This window comes from Bos grunniens, chromosome 23 (assembly GCF_055505025.1).
Source record: "Bos grunniens cultivar Pamir isolate PY7600 chromosome 23, Bosgru_T2T1.0, whole genome shotgun sequence".
Taxonomy (NCBI): Eukaryota; Metazoa; Chordata; class Mammalia; order Artiodactyla; family Bovidae; genus Bos; species Bos grunniens.
Window position 1 is genome coordinate 53,752,531 of NC_141187.1, and position 15,089 is coordinate 53,767,619.

Below are 15,089 nucleotides of genomic sequence, written 5' to 3' on the forward strand. Positions count from 1 at the left end.
CACACGACAGTCTTCCCAGCACGGAGGCGGCTGCCGCGTGCTCGGCATCTTCCTTCTCGGGCTGACACCGCCCGCTGGGCCTGGTTCTCCTCAGAGCCTGGACCCTACCTCGAACCACGCCTTAGCCTCCATCTGCCTGCTCTCAGCCAGAAGCCTGAGTGAGTCACACTGTCTCCTGTCCCCCTCTCCTGAGATTGTCCCAGATTTGGTGCCAAGCTCAGTCCCTGTGCTTTTCTCCACTAGATGATACTGCATTAGATTTGGCCCTGGGGATTCAGGTCTTTGTAGGGTCTTGTTCTGGTTCTCCGCGAGGGCAGCGTGGGAAGAAAGGGGGCTCATCCCTGGTCCTCTTCTGGCTGCCGTTCACTGACTGAAGGGCTTCAGGCACCATAGAGAGTGGCCTGATGCCTGCATCACAGAGATGCTGCGGAGGGCCAGGACGGTGCCTGAGGCCGTGGAGTCCTCGGTCTGCAGATCCTGCCGTGGATGGGCCACAAAAGAGGGCAGAGGATACGCGGCAGGCTGGAGCAGGCCACTGGCAGGCGGGGCAGGGGGAGGGTGCTTGGCGGCCAGCTCCCCAGGGAAGGCGAGTAAGGATGGACTGTGGGCCTGGGAGACCAGCGGAGATCAGATTGGCTGCAGAGGAGTCACGTGACTGCGTCCCAAGTGCCTTACAAGGGCCATATGGTAGCAGCAGGGGGCGCAGGCAGGGGTCCAGCGTCCCCCAGCCTCGCCTGTCACACCCGGTCTCACGGTGCCCATCTCACGAGGTTTGAAGGTGGAGCATGGAGTAGGGTAGATTACAGCCCATTTTCCTTATTTTAGCCTCCACTTCTCATCCATAGAGTCATCCAGGCCGTTTCATTGCTTTAAAAGCACCGTAATAATTCTGGGCCTTTTAATTATATTTTTTGATGACCACAAAAGACAGGTAGATCACACTGTGCCAGAACTAAATAATAAAATTTTAAATAAAGACCTAGCAATGTACACACTGTGAAGACACTGAATGGGATTCTTGGGTGATGTGGGCCCAGCCAGGGTGGCCCTGTGGTCTGCACACCTGCCTTTCTGTCACTGACCTCAGTCACTGATAAGTGCACCACAGCGAGCCCAAGACGGGCGGGAGTGTCTCCTGGGGAGGATCTCTGCCCTCGAGTTCAGTCAGGATCTAAACCGAGGCCTCAGATTAGTCACACTTGTTCTGGAGAAACCCTCCCCTGAGGAGATGGGACAGAGCTGTTCCTAGAACTTTCCTTACAAGCCAGTTCTTCTGAACTCTACGAAGAGGACTGATTCGTCAGCCTGGGGGTCTGGTCACTTTGATGTGAAATCACCATGAGCAGCCAGAAGCCTGGGGGTGTAGCATGGCCCTCTCCGTGCCTGACTGGGCGGGCGCCCGGCTCTGTCCCCTCGCTCCCCCCAAGAGGGAGACTCTCCATGAGGAGGGCTGCAACAGCCTCGTGACTGAGGGAGCCATTACAGTTTTCTTCCAAGTTACGAAAAATTTAGAAGTTATTTTCCAAGAGTTTAACCGTTTTTTGGCACTTATTTTTAATACTCATTTTTATAGCTATTTTGGGTGCAAAACATGTAGAATAAACAGCAAAGTAGAACCCCTTTCCTAAGAACTGCTGCTGCTGCTAAGTCGCTTCAGTCGTGTCCGACTCTGTGTGACCCCAGAGACGGCAGCCCACCAGGCTCCCCCACCCCTGGGATTCTCCAGGCTAGAGCACTGGAGTGGGCTGCCGTTTCCTCCTCCACCTAAGAGCAGCATCTGACCCCACCTCACTGGTTACCTGTGCTCCGTCCGTCTGCTTTCCATACAGCTGTTAGAGTTCCAAAGGAATTTGAGTTAAACATGATTTGACTCTTCAGTGTATTAGGTGGTTAGTTAGTAGAATTACAGATTTGTATTATGTTTCTCTGTTACTGGAAAGAAGGAACCAAGATAAAGTGCTGAATATTGATATGAAACATGAAGAAATTGTAATTAGCAAGTGGGAAATGTTATCTGTTAGACTTTCAATTTGTTACTAGAAATGTAATTTTTAAAATTTTGTTTTGGTTTTAGGAACAGCGACTTTTGATAGTCCTAAGTAATTGCTGCTACCTAGAACGTCACACCTTCCTAAACATAGCAGAACATTTTGAAAAACACAACTTCCAGGGAATAGAAAAAATAACACAGGTCAGTGGTCTTCACACCCGCTTAGTTTCAGCTGTTTTCCCGGTGCCGCCCCCTGCTCCTCCCACCCCGCTCGCCCCGCCCCTGCTCCTCCCACCCCCGCTCGCCCCGCCCCCTGCTCCTCCACCCTCACTTCCCGGTCCCATCTCCTCACAGCTCACCTGGAGTTAATGCTCTTCTCTTTCTCTGGAGCAAAGTCCTTGCAGGGGTAGAGCTGGCATATTACCCACCCAGGCTTCCCAAAAGTGAGGGAAGGAAAGGAGAGAAAGGCTTCCAGAGGCATCTCAGATGCGGCTCCTTTCAGGTTAGAGCTGTCACCAGCCAACATCAAGCCCCAAGCCTGCACAGTCTCCTCTCCTTCCTCTCTCCTGCTCCGGGGACCACAGCAGAGCTTCTGCGTGCCTGCCGAAGTATTTGCACGGGTGCGGTGCAGACACACACACGTGTGCACACACATGCACGCAGGCACAGCTCTAGGTTGCTTTGTCTTTGCTGAAAAACACACCCCTTCCCCTCTCCAGTCCTGCATGTGGAGAATTGGACAAAAATGAGTCCTGCATAAATAAATAATTGGAGTGTTTTTTTGTTTTTTTTTTTTAATGATGTTGCACTTTGGTGTTTATATTTTTCAAGTAATCAGAAAAGAAAAAGATGAAGTAATCTTGTTATTATTAAAGGTTGCTTGGTTCCTGGGCAAAGGTTTATCAGATTTCTAAGTAAAGCAAGCTAGAACCACTTTTTTTTTAATGTCAGTGCAGTTCTCTTAGTGCAAAGAATAAGATAGTGATCTTGTTAATCTTACAATCAAAAAGTGCTCTGGATAGATTGCATACTTTTTACAAATGATGGTTCCAGTTCATGAACTTGATTGGGATTTTTTTTAAAGATTGAAAATGTCAGAGTGGGTGGCTATGTCTTGTTTTCCTGCCTTTTCGTAAAGATTAATCATCCTGATGAGAAATGTTGTGACTTAAGGGCCAAATGTCGAGTTTATTTCCAGAAATTTTTGGTTGAGAATTGCAAGGTGTTCTCTTGCAGTAAAAAGTTAGTATTTGTAGAAAGTGGGCATTTTGTTTTTATGCAGTAATAATAATGACACTAACATTAGTATTGGAGAAGTCTTTTATTATTTTAAAAATATATGAAATGATTAGGAATTGCATATAAAAGCAGGGAAAGATTTCAGATCAGTCGCTCAGTCGTGTTTGACTCTTTGCAACCCCATGGACTGCAGCACACCAGGCCTCCCTGTCCATCACCAACTCTTGGAGTTTACTCAAACTCATGTCCATTGAGTCGGTGATGGCATCCAACCAACTCATCCTCTGTCGTCCCCTTCTCCCCCCACCTTCAATCTTTCCCAGCATCAGGGTCTTTTCAAATGCATCAGTATTTGAAAAGAGTATTGGAGTTTCAGCTTCAACATGAGTCCTTCCAATGAACACCCAGAACTGATCTCCTTTAGGATGGACTGGTTGGATCTCCTTGCAGTCCAAGGGACTTTCAAGAGTCTTTTCCAACACCACAGTTCAAAAGCATTAATTCTTCGGTGCTCAGCTTTCTTTATAGTCCAACTCTCTCATCCATACATGACTACTGGAAAAACCATAGCCTTGACTAGATGGACCTTTGTTGGCAAAGTAATGTCTCTGGTTTTTAATATGCTGTCTAGGTTGGTCATAACTTTCCTTCCAAGGAGTAAGCATCTTTTAATTTCATGGCTGCAGTCAACATCTGCAGTGATTTTGGAGCCCCCCAGAATAGTGTCAGCCACTGTTTCCCCATCTATTTGCCATGAAGTGATGGGACCAGATGCCATGATCTTAGTTTTCTGAATGTTGAACTTTAAGCCAGCTTTCCTCTTTGACCTTCATCAAGAGGCTCTTTAGTTCTTCACTTTCTGCCATAAGGGTGGTGTCATCTGCATATCTGAGGTTATTGATATTTCTCCCAGCAATCTTGATTTCAGCTTGTGCTTCCTCCAGCCCAGCGTTTCTCATGATGTACTCTGCATATAAGTTAAATAAGCAGGGTGACAATATACAGCCTTGACGTACTCAGTTCTAACTGTTGCTTCCTGACCTGCATACAGGTTTCTCAAGAGGCAGGTCAGTTGGTCTAGTATTCCCATCTCTTTCAGAATTTTCCACAGTTTATTGTGATCCACACAGTCAAAGGCTTTGGCATAGTCAATAAAGCAGAAATAAACGTTTTTCTGGAACTCTCTTGCTTTTTTCGATGATCCAGCGGATGTTGGCAATTTGATCTCTGTTTCCTCTGCCTTTTCTAAAACCAGCTTGAACATCTGGAAGTTCACGGTTCACGTATTGCTGAAGCCTGGCTTGGAGAATTTTGAGCCTTTCTTATACTTAGGGATTTTCTGTTAGAGTCAGCCCGTGTCAGTAAGAAGCAGAATGAGACTGACCGTGTCCTTCCACGTCTTTGTCCAGGCTCTTGTGTTCTGAAACCAAGGTGATTTGAGGATCTGGGGGGTGCTATTTGTGGCACTCAGAATTTGGAATTGAATATTTTGAAAGCTTTCAACTAAGCATTAAAGGAAGAGACAGTAAACTAGATTTATAGTCTCTGTGCTGTTTCTGTTTTTTATGAGTGAATTCCTTAATTTCATGATGACAATGAAGTAAAATATATTTCTTGCATTAAGGTAAAACTGCCAGCTGCCCCTGTTTTTCATGGTTCCCTTCTCAGGTAACATAACTCTGGAGGCCCAGATCCCAAAGCAGTCTGGGGCATTCAGATCCCCTGAACACTGGTCACCCATGCTCTGCTCTGCTGTCAGAGGGAAGGCTGCCTCAGAGCTGCTGCTGGGCGTCTTCACCCCTTGGACCCCACCTCTCACAGGTCTCCCCCGAGCTGTGCTCGGGGACTTGGCCAAAGTTTCTCCAGGCATAGTTCCTTCTGTATTCTGTTTCACGAAGAGCTTCACTGGTCTTTTCAGTCCCCTTTATCTTGCTCTTCATCTGCAAGAGTAGAATTAATTTTTACATAAATAATCATGCTTGTTAGGAGTTTATTAAAATTTAATTATCATTCATCCTTTGGGGCTTGCTTCCCTGGTGGCTCAGACAGTAAAGAATCTGCCTGAAATGCAGGGGATACAGGCTGGATACCTGGATTGGGAAGATCCTCTGAAGAAGGGAATGGCAACCTTCTCCAGTATTCTTGCCTGAAGAATCCCATGGACAGAAGAGCCTGGTGAACCACAGTCCATGGGCTTGCAGAGTCGGACACGACCGAGCGACTCACTCACTTTTTCACTTTTCATCCTTTAAAACTAGAATGATTTTTTTACACAGTTTTGTTTGATGAAAATAGCTCTCTGAAGTAATTAAGGAAAGTATTATTAACTCTGTTTTTCATGCAGAAAGATGCTCAGAGAAAGGGAGGTTAGCACAGCAGGCCTCCAGTTCACTTTTTCTCAGGCTAAGTCCAGAGTGCCTGTTGGTCTGGCATCATACATGCCCTAAAGTAAAGGACAAAATTGTTTTTTGTTTTTTTTTTTAATGACAAAATTGTTTCTATGAGAAGACACCAGAGGAATAGGATCTGACGCCGGTTGGTTAAATGTATATCATTTTGAACTTTATAAAGCAGCATTAAATAATAAACATGAAACTTGTCAGCATTTCCAAATCCTCTTTCTCTGCGAGACACTTGGTCCGAATGAGCCCCGTTGGAGGCCTTTGTTGGGCTGTGCTGTGGAGCCCTGCGCGCCTGTGCATTTCCACTTGCGATGCCAGCGCCTCCCAGTCTCAAGTGTTGGAAACGTTTTTTTATTGTGCATTTTCTTTTTCTTATTATAAAAATAAGACCTCTGGACTTCCCTGGTGGTCCAGTTGTTAAGAACCCACCTGCCAGTGCAGGGACCCAGGTTCAGTCCCTGGTCTGGAACATTCCACATGCCGCAGGGCAGCTAAGCTCATGCCCCGGGGCTGCTGAGACTCTGGAGCCCATGCTGTGCAACACGAGGAGCTGCAGTGAGAAGCCCTCGCAGCACAACCAGAAACGGCCCCCCAACAGCAGAAAGCCAGCACAGCCAAAGCAAACGTTCTTTTTTTTTTTTTTTTTAAATAAGACTTAATCATTTTTTAAAAGGAGAAATACTAAGAAATGTAAAAAAGGTTTTTTTTAATCACCTGTAATCCAGCAAAGATAAACACTGTCTTATTTTAGAATATATAGTAATTAGTATCTTACATAGACCTGTGTCTGTGTATGTCATTAAAATATGAAACAATTTTCTGAATTTAGTTTATAATGAATATAGCTCTTTCTCTTGGCTGTTCTGTTGGGAGCACTTCTCCATTTTTATAAATGTGAGTTTCATGGCTTTATAGTATTTGTTACTGTTGGATGTGCCATTGTATAATTCTTGTTTTCCCTTTTTCCTGCTGGGAACCTTCAGGTGGTTTTTGTGGCTGTCACTGAGAGGGAACGCTGGCCGCGTCACCCTCCTCCCTTCCTCACAGTAAATTCCTGGAAGTGAACTGCCGCTGCAGAGGCTCCCTCCCGGCAGACTCTGCCTGCCGGGCTGCTGTTCAGAAGCTGCGCCCTTGCGTTTGGCCATCACTGCCAATTAGTTCTCGTTTGATAGGAAACATCCTCTTGTGGTGTTTTCTTTTGCATGTCTTTCCCTGCTTAGCAGGTTAACACTTTCTCATATGCTCATTGGCTAGAACAGTCTCTTTAAAGGGGCTCAGAGGCTGCAGGCCAGTCTCTGAGCCCTTTGAGAAGGGAAAACCAGAGCTGTATGGTTAATAAACTTTGGCTTATAATTTTATTAGTAGCTGTAATTACATAAACCCAAGGAATGACCTTTACATATATAAAAAGCTGGTGTACTCTGTGCCAGTCTTTTTAAAAGAATGATCTAATTTGCAGTTTGGATAGTTGCAGATTTTTGATCTACCCAAGAATGTTATAATAGCCATTAAAGTCTGGCATTAAATTATTTTTTTTAAAGTCGAATGCCTAGAGAGAAATGGATAGGATGGGGCCCCCACCCCCAACCTCTTCTATCTCCTGAGACATTCACAGGCCAAGGAGGGAAGGCTCTCTTTTCTAGACATGTATACTCATTTTTATGTATTTATTGCTTATTTGGCCGGGCCACATCTCAGTTGCGGCATGTGGAGTCTTTTAGTTTGGCATTCAATTCTTGAGTGATGTTTTCTGTGATGCCTGTAAATCTCTTTTCAGTATTTCAGCGTGGAGATAGAGAAAGGACAGGTTTTGTTTTTTTTTTAAGTCCAGGGAAGCTCCTTTACAGCAAACAGTTTTAAAGATTTTTGAGTCACTTGAACCATAGGCAATATATTTTACATATTTGATTATTTTTAGCATAATTGTATATAATTTTTTTTTGCTGTATTTATTCTAGTTAAAATTTTGTTGTTTTTTTAAAATACAACTGTCAAAGGTTACCCTCCATTTACAGTTACTACAAAACAGTGGCCCTGCTCCTCGTCTTAGAGTCTTGCACAGTCCATCCTTGAGCCTCTTGAGCCTGTCTTACCCAGCAGTCTGCACCCCTGCCCACCACTCCCCATAGTGGTTCTGATTATAGTTCAGTGAGTTTATTTCTATAGCGCTGGCTCAATTAAAAGTGCTCTTTCTGTCATCTTTGAAATGAAAATAACAGGGCTTTCTTTATGTTATTTTTTTCTTTCTCAGAAGTTTAATTTTTACTAATTATTCTTACCAAAAAAGGTTTTTAAATAGTAAACTAGAAAATTTAAGTTGGAAACATTAAAATAAAACCATGATTTTATGTTTCTGTAACTGTTTTGAGTGAGCTTCAGAGCGCAGTGTAGACAGTGGGGAAGCAGGGCGCCTGCCATGCTAGAGTGCTCTTTATTACCAGCGGCGAAGCAAAAGTCATGCCTTTTTGTGGGAAAGCCGGTAAGTACTGTTCAAACCTACTCAGCGTTTACTTACATTGTTTCACTGTTTTCTTCACCTGCGAGTAGACGCCGTGCGTGTTCCACTTGTGCGTGTGAGCGGGCGTGGCCTCACTGGGGTGCTCTCACTGTGCTCACAGGTGAGCATGGCCTCACTCAAAGATCTGGACCAGAGGCTGTTTGAAAGCTACATTGAGCTGAAGGCAGACCCCATCGTGGGCTCCTTGGAACCTGGCATTTACGCTGGCTACTTCGACTGGAGGGACTGCCTGCCCCCAACAGGTGGGTGGTTTCAGTTTACTGGTCTCCAGGTCCATGCATCCTGAGACGTGAATATAGATTTGCTTTTCTTGATACGTGCTTAAGATGCTTTTCTTTTTGTTCCCATTTTTTCCATATTTACTAAAGGATTGACTTGATTTTTAAATCTTTATTAACTTAAACCCACTTTTTGATAGTTTGGAGTTTAGGAGACTTTAAATTATTAGTGCTTAAAATGGCTTAGAGCTAATCTTAAATTCCAGAGGATAATTAATTACACCTCAGAGTATGTGATCATCTCAGTAACACACACTTGCTTCCTGGGGTGCTTCTTGCTTGCATAGAAGCAGTAGACTGAGTGAAGTTTTCTGCAGTCAGAAAACTGCAGAAAATTTACTTAAGACGTTTGATCGCTTCTACGTAAGACCCAGTTACAGTTGCCGAAGATATGAAAGATTCAAGGAGAAGGTATGGGAGTAAGAGCATCATAATTTAGCAGAGAAAATTCAACTGCGGGAAGATGGCAGACAGTTCCAGTATTATCATTGTGACGCCAAATAAATGTCACTTAGATCACTTGGTAATGTGTGTTTTAGAAATAACTTGCTCATTGAAAGAAATACATTTTTGATTGATAGACACTTGTTTCTTTGTTTGAAGTACCATGGAATACATAAAGCCAGGCCACCTGCTAACGTGTTGGTGTCGCCTGGTGTGAAAATGGTTCTGTTCTTATTAGACATCAGGTCTTTGGGGCGTGTGTGGCTGTACCCGCGACCTGCTGGAAAGTTGTGTTACCTTTATTCGTTCAACAGCGTGTTGTGATATCCTGTCGTTATTGTTGTGTGATGCTTTTATTAGATGGTGATAGCATCATTTATTCTTCAAACATGTTTTGTTTTTATTGTTACCGTTCATACTGTTGTTCAGTTGCTCAGTCGTGTCACTCTTTGCAGCCCCATGGACTGCAGCACGCCAGGCCTCCCCATCCCTCACTATCTTCTAGAGTTTACTCAGACTCACGTCCATCGGGTCGGTGATGCCCTCCAACCATCTCATCCTCTGTCGCCCTCTTCTCCTCCTGCCCTCAGTCTTTCCCAACATCAGGGTCTTTTCCAGTGAGTCAGCCCTTCACACCAGGTGGCCAGAGTATTGGAGCTTCAGCTTCAGTGTCAGTCCTTCCAATGAACATTCAGGGTTGATGTCCTTTGGGATTGACTTGTTTGATCTCCTTGCCATCCAAGGGACTCTCAAGAGTCTTCTCCAGCACCACAATTTGAAATCATCAAGTTGTTCATATTAGGGGTAATGATGCAATGATGCCGGAAGTATAAGCTAAGAATCAGAATCATTAAATTAGTAATGTTTATGTGATTGTAGCTATTTAATTCCTGAAGTCACCATCTATCATTATAGACGTTTGAGCCTTCTGCCTAAAGCAGATCATAGTTGATCTTTCTCCCCTAAGGGCATTCATTACCTTCCTCAATGCTCCTTCCTATAATACCTTCCTAAAGGTCCCAAATGTTGAAATTCCTAAAGTCACCTAGCTCAAGAGTTTTGAAAAAGATTGCAGATCGAAAGTTCCAGAGGCTATTCACAGATGACCTTGAGACCAGTGATCCACCCTGGGAATTAGGTTTGTTCATACATGCATTCTTTTCTGTGTCCCGACTGGATGACAGCTCACATCCCAAATACATCCTTTTACAGTATGTCAGATCCTGTCAGAAACTTGCTTAAAATTTTTGTAGTGTCTTACAGTAAAATCTGCAACGTGGTTAGTACTGACCCTACACTCTACCCCATGGCCTCGCCAGCTGCCCATAGCACACAGGGAAGACTTCCCACATTCTCCCTGCAGGGTCTTCCCGTTGCCCGTATGGTCAGGAGTCCTTTGTCCTCAGGCGTCTGCTTAAGTGTCAAGACTCCAGCCATCCACTCTGCACGTGTGATACGGCCAGTGGAAGGTGGGCGTGGTGCTTTAGATGGAACCTATGGGAATTATGCGTGTTTTATGTGCAAGATAATTATCTACGAGGGAGTATCCTGTCCATTGGTTCCAGCACTGCCCTTTACGTTGGTGGAGCTTCTTACAGCCCAGTCTGTGAGCTCAGGGGTAGTGGTCAGTTACCCAGGGCAGTTGATGACATGCACCTTCAGTGTAAGCTGAGTTCCTGACTTCGTATGAGCAAACCTAACTCCCTGGGTGGATCACTGGTCTCAAGGTTGTCTGTCAACAGCCTCTGGAGCTTTCGATCTGCAGTCTTTTTCAAAACCCTTGGGCTAGGTAACTTTGGAAATTTCAACATTTGGGAGCTTTAGGAAGGTAATATAGCGCATATGCCACATTTCGTGTTGCATCCCAGTCGCGATTCCGGCAGGGAAATGGGTGAAACTAGGTGAGGAGTGACAGTCAAGATCCTTGTCAGCTCAGGTGACATGTGCCACTGTGCAGGTTTATTGGGACTTTGCAAATTCACAAACAAAATTTGGACCCTGCTGTACCAAATGCTTGTAACAACAGTTAACCAATCCCTGGTTCACAAATAAAAGAGTTGTTGTCCAGCAGGCCCTGCACATGTGCACACTCATGCACATGCTAGGTGTTTTACTCCTCACAGTTTCAGTCATTTGTGTGCCTGTAATGCATGTGCCTTGTGTACACTTACCTCTTAATACTTACTCATTTCAGTTCAGTTGCTCACTCGTGTCTGACTCTTTGCAACCCCATGAACCGCAGCACGCCAGGCCTCCCTGTCCATCACCAACTCCCGGAGTTCACCCGAACTCATGTCCATCGAGTTGGTGATAACCATCCAACCATCTCATCCTCTGTCGTCCCCTTCTCCTCCTGCCCTCAATCTCTCCCAGCATCAGGGTCTTTTCAAATGAGTCAGCCCTTTGCATCAGGTGGCCAAAGTATTGGAGTTTCTGCTTTAGCATCAGTTCTTCCAATGAATACCCAGGACAGATCTCCTCTAGGATGGACTGGTTGGATCTCCTTGCAGTCCAAGGGACTCTCAAGAGTCTTCTCCAACACCACAATTCTAAAGCATCAATTCTGCGCTCAGCTTTCTTTATAGTCCAACTCTCACATCCATACATGACTACTGGAAAAAACCATAGCCTTGACTAGATGGACCTTCATTGGCAAAGTAATGTCTTTGCTTTTTAATATGCTGTCTAGGTTGGTCATAACTTTCCTTCTGAGGAGTAAGCATCTTTTAATTTCATGGCTGCAGTCACCATCTGCAGTGATTTTGGAGCCCCAAAAAATAAAGTCAGCCACTGTTTCCCCATCTATTTGCCATAAAGTGATGGGACTGGATGCCATGATCTTAGTTTTCTGAATGTTGAGCTTTAAGCCAATTTATTACAGTTTTCTAAATTTCAGCTGTCTTAAGACAAATCCTGGTTCCCTCTGGAGGATGGGGGAAGGTTGGCCAGGACCTCAGGCTCTGAACCCCCTGAGCTCCTGTCGCTCTGACTGCTCACAGCCCCACACATTCTACTTAACAGCTCAGCGTGAACTAGCTGTCTGGGCGGTGCCTCGGAGATTCCACCTGAGGCCCGCGTCCTCTCGTGTCTCTCACATCTCCAGCCATCCTGGGATCCATGGCCGTGCTGGCCTTGGTGCTCTGCGGAGTGCTTCCAGGCTGGTCCTGCTCCTGGGAGAGACGCCCCCCATGCCCTGCTGCCCTTCCCCTGTGGTGAGCGGGCCCCAGCCTCCTTCCCCTGCGGCCCCTGCACTGGGAGTGGCCCTGGACACCAGCTTCCCTGGGGTTGCCAGTCCCTGTTCAGACTCCGAGATTTCATCCACTCGAGCAAGCTGACTGTTGCCTCCAGCATCCACTCTGTGGCCTGACCTCCCTCCTCCAGGGACAGATGTCTCCCCCAGACTTTCCTGCACCCTCCTCACCCCTTGGGTCAGCTGCCAGGGTGCTGTTCCTCCTCAGGCCCTAGTTCTGCCCCCACCGTGCCCAGTTCCTGCAGGGCGCCCCGTGTCACCTCAGGGCCACACCGTCTTCCTGTCCCCAGCCCCTCGTTGGCAAAGCCCATCTGTCACCCCCTGCTTCAACCCTTCAGGCCTCCCCTCTCCCCAGGCTGAGACCTTCGCTCATGGGCACTGGTCCTGCTCGTCCTGCTCCTGGCTCCTCCCATGCCACCTCCAGGCAGCCAGGGCCTCTCCTGGTTCCCAGGGTCCACCTCCCCACCAAGCTCCAGTTGTGCAGTGGGAATTCATAGTTCACAGTCTGAGCGAACATGGGTCATGCCTCAGTTTATCTTTCCGTATTTGTTCTGTGGTTCGGCAGTGATTTTTCTCAGTTGCTTTTCGATAGGAAAGTAAATTGTGTGATGTTCTCATTTCCATTAATCTTCTTGTTCACTTTTTAATAAATAGTGCACAGTGGATATTGGTATTTGTTTAATTGAGGTGAGCGTTTTAGCACTTGTGCCCTATGGAAGCTACGTGCAGTCCCTCAGTCATCAGTAATTGCATTTGATTTAAACACGAGTGTCAGGGATACCTGACGTGAGAGCATTTCTGTGTGGCATCTCTGTGCACAATATAACGTGCTGTTCAGGGACAGTTGAGGTGCATCTTGCTTAGTCCTTGTGAGGACTCAAGAGGGCGAGGGCAGGGTAGGGGGGTGCATCACCAGGCTCTTCGGGTCTTCCCTGCTGCCAGGTGTGGACTGACTCAGTGTCCAGGTCTGGGGTCCTTCTCTGCCCCTCACATCTTCCCAGCCCACACTGTGAGTGATGATGGATGCAAAGTGATGTCATAGTTACCAGGGAGGTTTTTGTACAAACTGAGGTGCTGCTGGCCGTGTGGCATGGAGGCTCTGGTGCTTTCTTTCAGGCAAGCATCCTCTCCTTGGCATATGCACACAGCACTGTACCACCCGCCATTCACGTGCCATTCCTCTGGTGCCAAAACCTCTTAGAAACAAACACCCACTTTTACAGACTTTTCTAAGCTATATCTAGTTCTGTTCTCAGTGTAGTTTTGACTGGATGCCCAGCTGAACCTCAGTCTCTCATAGTCATAGAGCGACTTTTCGTTTCTTTAAAGTTGACTGAAGTTTTGAGACCAAGCTGAGCAGCCACAATAGTTTGACTTAGTCCTCCAGAAGAATTTCAGTTACCTTAGTATTATCTTTAGAATTTTCATGTCCAATTTCATTTTTCATTTCAGAGCTGAATTTTGCAAATCATATAGGTACCTGTGTATTGCTGTAGTTTCTGACACTGTAGTAATTTTTTTTAAAAATCCAGTTGATCACCTCTTTAATTTAATATATATCAGGAAAGATCGTTCTGGTTAGTTCTGAGTCACTTAACTGACTGTCATTTTTCTGTTATCCTCAGTTGTTAAGAGCTCTGAGTACTTGCGTTTGATAAGTTTTAGCTCAGTTAAAAATAATCTTATTTACAAGTACACTTGAAAGTTCAAATCTTAAGAACATATTAAATAAGAGAAGTAATCTTTCTTTAAATTTTCACTTAAATATTTGTTTTCTATCTAGAACATGTATGTTTACATATATTCGTAAAGGTAATAGATTAATTTAAAATCAACCATTTTTTAATAAGTACTTAGCCGATTTTTGCCTCAAAATGCTTTCCTGTTAACTGTAGTCATTGGAAGTATCGGGCGAGGGAAGACATCTGTGTGGTGGATGCTGTGAGTGTGGGGGGCCAGGTGGGCGGGGAGGGCAGCTGGCTGGTGTGGGACGCGGGGCGCTTCCCTCGTTCCCCGTGGATCCCGCATGCGGAGGCAGAGACCAGCCTGCAGCCGGTGCTCTTCATCCTAGGTGACCACCTCTTCCTGCCTGTAGATGCATTTCCACTGCCATGTGAAGAGTATCTTGATTGCCTGTTGTATGTCTCTTTTTTCCCCAACACTTTTCTTCTAATACTCTTTTGTGATTTAACCAGATCCTTGTATTCCAGTGAGCTAATTGCACTTACCTCAAGTGAAGAACACTGGGGTGGTGGACAGGCTGCCTGTCATTTGTCTCATGAAATCAGCATCTCCATGGAAACACCCATCTCACTCCTTGTTAAACTGTGCACAACCCTAGGGAGAATCTTTTCCTGGAGTGTGTGGGGAGGTTTACTAAGTGCTGGGACAGCTCCTTGGATCCTCCTAAGAGAGGAGTAGTCATGTCCCACATCAGAGGGGCGGAGAGGAGGGACTCTCACCCATCGCTGCTTCAGCCTGCGTGAAGGAAAGGCAGGAAACACCATTAGAATCTCTGGGCCCCAGAACCGGTGAAGGACAGTCGTCTCTCCTGACCTCACACTGATCAAAGGATAAGACAGAGGCACCAGCAGGCGGGGATGTGGGGGCCGCAGGGTCCAAGCGAGCCCAGCCCTCACCAGCTCCTCCTGCAAGTACCTGCTCTGCCCTCTCGCTGCCTCCCACAGGCAGGGCAGGGAGTGTAGAAGAAGGGGACAGAGCCCGTGCACTGCCATCCCCCCAGGGGTGGACGAAGGCTCTCCTCCCTCCCGCAGGGAAGCCCCACTCGGAACCCAGCAGTGCCAGGAGACACCGTTCTCCTTAAACCCAGTCTCCAGCCAGGGCTGGCTCCAGGCGTGTGGGCAAAAGATAAGAGCTGAGTTCAGCAAAGAAAAAGTTTGTTTTGTCCCATTAATAAAGAAGAGTTATTTCAGCATCCAAATATTAGTTCCTATTTCTAATAAAATAG

The 15,089-nt window shown here is 46.0% G+C and overlaps 1 protein-coding gene across 12 annotated transcripts in view; it reads left to right on the forward strand.

The window, feature by feature from the left end:
- EXOC2 (exocyst complex component 2) overlaps window positions 1-15,089 on the forward strand; it is a 122,999-nt gene that overhangs the window by 82,715 nt on the left and 25,195 nt on the right. For 9 of the 12 annotated variants that reach the window (XM_086370947.1, XM_086370951.1, XM_086370953.1 and 6 more), the window contains 2 exons: window positions 2,075-2,191; window positions 8,250-8,391. In XM_086370947.1, coding sequence (XP_086227073.1) covers window positions 2,075-2,191; window positions 8,250-8,391 — 259 coding nt within the window. Of the gene's footprint in view, window positions 1-2,074; window positions 2,192-8,178; window positions 8,392-15,089 lie in introns of all 12 variants that reach the window. The other 3 variants (XR_015152907.1, XR_015152908.1, XR_015152909.1) reach the window with 1 other exon arrangement.